This window comes from Frankliniella occidentalis, unplaced genomic scaffold (genome assembly GCF_000697945.3).
Source record: "Frankliniella occidentalis isolate FOCC.00 unplaced genomic scaffold, Focc_3.1 Scaffold47, whole genome shotgun sequence".
Taxonomy (NCBI): Eukaryota; Metazoa; Arthropoda; class Insecta; order Thysanoptera; family Thripidae; genus Frankliniella; species Frankliniella occidentalis.
The window spans coordinates 1,004,321-1,008,299 of record NW_026267177.1 but is presented as its reverse complement, the minus strand read 5'-3'; the positions used below and the strand labels follow the sequence as shown (position 1 = coordinate 1,008,299).

General features: G+C 44.9%; 2 protein-coding genes across 2 annotated transcripts in view; both read right to left on the bottom strand.

Annotated features, from left to right (window-relative positions):
- Nucleotides 1-57: 57 nt before the first annotated feature.
- LOC113207836 (HORMA domain-containing protein 2-like) lies at nt 58-2,271 on the bottom strand. Its single transcript, XM_026424559.2, has 8 exons — nt 1,984-2,271; nt 1,561-1,806; nt 1,335-1,462; nt 1,133-1,263; nt 811-1,046; nt 613-711; nt 335-513; nt 58-248 (listed from the first exon to the last, which is right to left on the bottom strand). Exons 1-8 carry the CDS (start codon nt 2,005-2,007, stop codon nt 179-181), a joined length of 1,113 nt encoding a protein of 370 aa, XP_026280344.1. The 5' UTR covers nt 2,008-2,271; the 3' UTR covers nt 58-178.
- Nucleotides 2,185-3,979, bottom strand: part of LOC113207894 (uncharacterized) — a 103,195-nt gene continuing 101,400 nt past the window's right edge. The window contains exon 17 of the mRNA XM_052267112.1: nt 2,185-2,215. Coding sequence (XP_052123072.1) covers nt 2,185-2,215 — 31 coding nt within the window. The remainder of the gene's footprint in view (nt 2,216-3,979) is intronic.

The window sequence follows — 3,979 nt, the reverse complement described above, 5'->3', positions numbered from 1 at the left end:
TAGCCATATAAATATCTGGAAGAAATGATCTTGGTATGGTCTAAGAAAATTAAAGAACAGGAGCAATAGAAATTGTTAATTTAAATAAAACCAATCAATCAAACAAAAAACAAATGCTTCACACAGATTTTAGATTTGGCAAAATAATCTCAATAATTGGAAATACTTCCAAAATACTTCAGCTGCAATCAAAATACTCCCTTTTCAACTTCTTCATTACCTTTATTTTGTTGACATTGTATGGAAAACTGGAAACAGCAAAAGATTTAGTTATGAAATAGTAATCAATGAGCACTCATCAGAATGCTTAGCTTGTACCGATAGGCTGACTCACTCAAGCTTTTCAAGTGTAGGGGGTTGTGTTCCCTTGCATAATGCTTCTTCACGCAACAGACGTCTGACATTAACTAGGGCTGTATTTTCATCCAGCATAAGATTTTCCTTCACTTTACTCACAGATAAAGACTTAGAAATTGAACAAAGAACAATTGCGCAACGAAAGATACACTCTTCCTAAAAAAAAACAAAAAAAAACAAAAACTGAGTGATGCAAGATGATTCCAGTTATTCTGAATTGTACATAACACTACTTAAAATTGTGGAATTACTTACAGGTGAATACTCATGGGTCACTTCACTGCTTGAACATTTCAAGCAGGTGTGATCTCTCTGAGACATATCTTTTTCTGTTGGGAAGATTTTAAAACAAGCCTGACAAAACAAAAGTTAAAATTTTCGATCAATGAGAATAAATTTACACATATGACATTTGTTGATATGAGTTAAACAAAACATAAAAGGAAAACTTACTGAATGTTGAAGACAGCCACACACCTTACATTTGAGGAGGGTGGCATTGTAATTGTCTTTTCCACACAAACATGATATCATTTCCCGTGACCTTTCGTACAACTTTCCTTTCAAGTTAAATGAGTGGAAATGAGTTGTTACTGTACCACAGTTATATTTACTCATCTTCCCAACTTTCACTGAACTACATTGAGTGTATGGCTGAAATCCAGGAGGTTCATAATCTACAGGGGTATCTGTTAGAACAAACAATAAAAACCCTCAACCATTTTTTCTTATTTGAAACATACAAATGAAGACTGAAAATGGAAAATCAACTTACTTTGCCTGTAAGAAATTTTTACTGAGGTACACGCATCCTGTGGAAGAGGACTGTTGGTTTGAGTAAGAGTCAATACATTTCTGATGACACTTCTAATGTCTTTCTTCTTCAAGAAGTCATTATCCTGTAATCTTTAAAGCAGAAAGACTCTTTAGTTCTAGGTAGGCATTCCCTTGTAATGAATGTATTGACAACAACTTACATTTCGCCATTGTCACCTGATCCAGAAAAGTGGCACTGAACTTCATTATTGAAATATGAATACCCAAGAGTATATGATTCAATTGGCTGCTCCATGCCGTCATTAATTTCTAAGGTTATTGATTCTAGCTGTAAGCAACCCTCAAACATGAGATTAAGGAATTCATCAGGGTAGAATGAAAAACCCAAGTATAATGTTGAACTGCAAATATTGATAGGTAACTTACATATTTTTGATCGAAAGCATCGAAAGCGCCTTTCAGCCATTTGGACAAAGCAAGAGCACCTGGACTTGCCTGTCCCTCGACGATTTTAACGGTTATTCCCTCAAATGATCTTTCAGAAAAATCACTTTCTTCGAACAGATTGCGATTGTACGCTATGGTGCTCATGATAACGCCCGTAAGCTTTTTAATGAATAGCACAGATGTTGCTTCCGTCGTGGGGTTAGCAAATATGAGGGATGGGGTACACTAAAATGCAAAAGACAAGAAAATCATCGCGTTAGATTTAAATAGTTACAGGGCCCAAGTCATGTACACGAGGAGGGCAAGCAGGCGAGTTTCACTGTTTCACTGCTGGTTAGTAAAATTTTAAGCAGATATCCGTCATAGCGTTATTATTCCCTTTTATAATCTCACAGCTTTTACCTGTTTAACTGCCATGGCTGTCATGTATGTATCCTGGTTTAAACCTTTCCCTTTCCGGTTACGAGGATGGGCGGAGACAACTGACTGTTATTATAGTTGCCAACAACTCAGCAGTAATACCCCAATGCCAGCATGCCACTTTGTGCGCGCTAGAAGCGCATTTCATCAGATAGAATATGAAGGAAAGAGATACTATTAACTTCAAAAGGAGGCATAAACGGTGTACTTGTAACTATGACCCAACAGCACGTAACAAGTCAAAAGTGTAGTAAGTTACGGTGACGTATTGTCTGTTGGTCACCATGCCCGTCAAGTACAAGTATCCCAACCCCAACGACATCGGCTTTCACGTTGACAGGTGACCTAAAGTCGACGGCGTCCCGACAGTTGACATCGAAACGCCGTCGTCCGTCGAACGCGCTTACCCCCCCCCCCTCTTCCCGGAGTTGCGAGACGAAGCCGTTTGGCATTCCCTCTCGCACCCGAGCGTGTATACCAACACCAACTATGGGGCCAGGGGGGCCACATCAAGTCCCTATCGAGCACGTCCCTGTTTGTAGCTACACGATTGTAGCTACAGTACAGCCGACAGTGCCGGAGTCAGCTTCAACTGAACCGTCTATAGACGAATTCATTACTTCCGCAGAAGCTAGAATATCAACCAGAAGTAAACAGAGCTGAGAACTACAGCGAAAACGAAAGATATCAATTCCTCTCCGAAGCTCTCGCCTACTCCAAGCGCTCGGTGGGCAGGGGGCCGCGGCGCGGCGCGGGGGCCCAATTCAGGAAAGCATTGCCTACCCTCCAGGCGTTTTCAGCGACAATCATCGACCCCCAAGTTCCCGTCACGACAGACGCCTAGAGAGAAGCCGTGGCCTACAGTCGTCCTGACCGCATGCAGCTTCCGAACCAAAACAGTCGGCCCTAAGATCAACTCCTGATCGGGGCAAATTTTTTTCTTTGTCGCTTTTTGTCACCCGTTAGGCAGGACCGAGCTCAGACCTCCGCCTCGAAAGAGCAAGCTGGTAGCCGAGCGTATTAAAACGTGATCGCTGGAAGATCGTAAGGATGGTCGGTAGTTCGAACCCCGTCCGCGATCATCTTTCCTGCTCTGCTGGCCAAGTGTCTTCGGGCGCCAGTCACATCTGAGATCTGGATGCCACCGAAAGTTGTGCTATGTGTGAATCGTTCCGTCGTGGCCAAGTCGGTAGCGTCCCGGCCGGGTATGAATTATGAATCTGGTCGCTGGTTCGAATCCCGGCCGGATGGTATTTTTCGCGCTCCGCTGGCCGGCCATGACTTTACAGCCGTGCGACACCTGCTTTAATGAGCCGGTACGCAAACAGTCGCTGGTTCGAATCTAGTCGACGGAACCCTTTTGCCTCTCTGCCGGCCATATGTTTCAGGGTGTAAGCCACGGCGGAGATAAGCTTCACCCATGCCAAAGCATCAACATTGGCTCAGATAGTACATCGCGCGCCTGGGACGCGGATGGTTGTCGGTTCGAATACAGACCGAGGCTCATTTTTTTCCAATTTAGTAGTTTGCGGCGCGGAGACCCAAGGGTTAGGACAAAAGACCAGCCGACATGGGGAGGTGGACTTGACCGCCTACTCAGTAGCCCCCCCCCTCTCCCTACCAAAAACAAAAACTAAATGTTCGCCCCGACCAGGAATCGATCCCTGGGCCGTGAGTGTCTTGTGCACCAAGCCTCAGCGCGTTCGCCACTAGGCTGTCGGCTCCACTTGTCAGCGGAGAGTTCAGAACTCGGTCCTCCTTTACGAGTCTTCGTCTTCCGGATTGCACGCGTTCAGGTCGGGTCAAGTCTACCTCCTCGACGCGCTGGAGCCCGGGTCGATTCCTGGCCAGAAACAAGGAAAATGGCCAGTAAATGAGCCCCCCGGTCGCGAGGAGGTTAGGTTAGGCTAGTGGAGCATGCATTAATTGGTCTTTTGGCTAAGATTTCGACCCGGGCTGCAGCGCGTCGAGGAGGTGG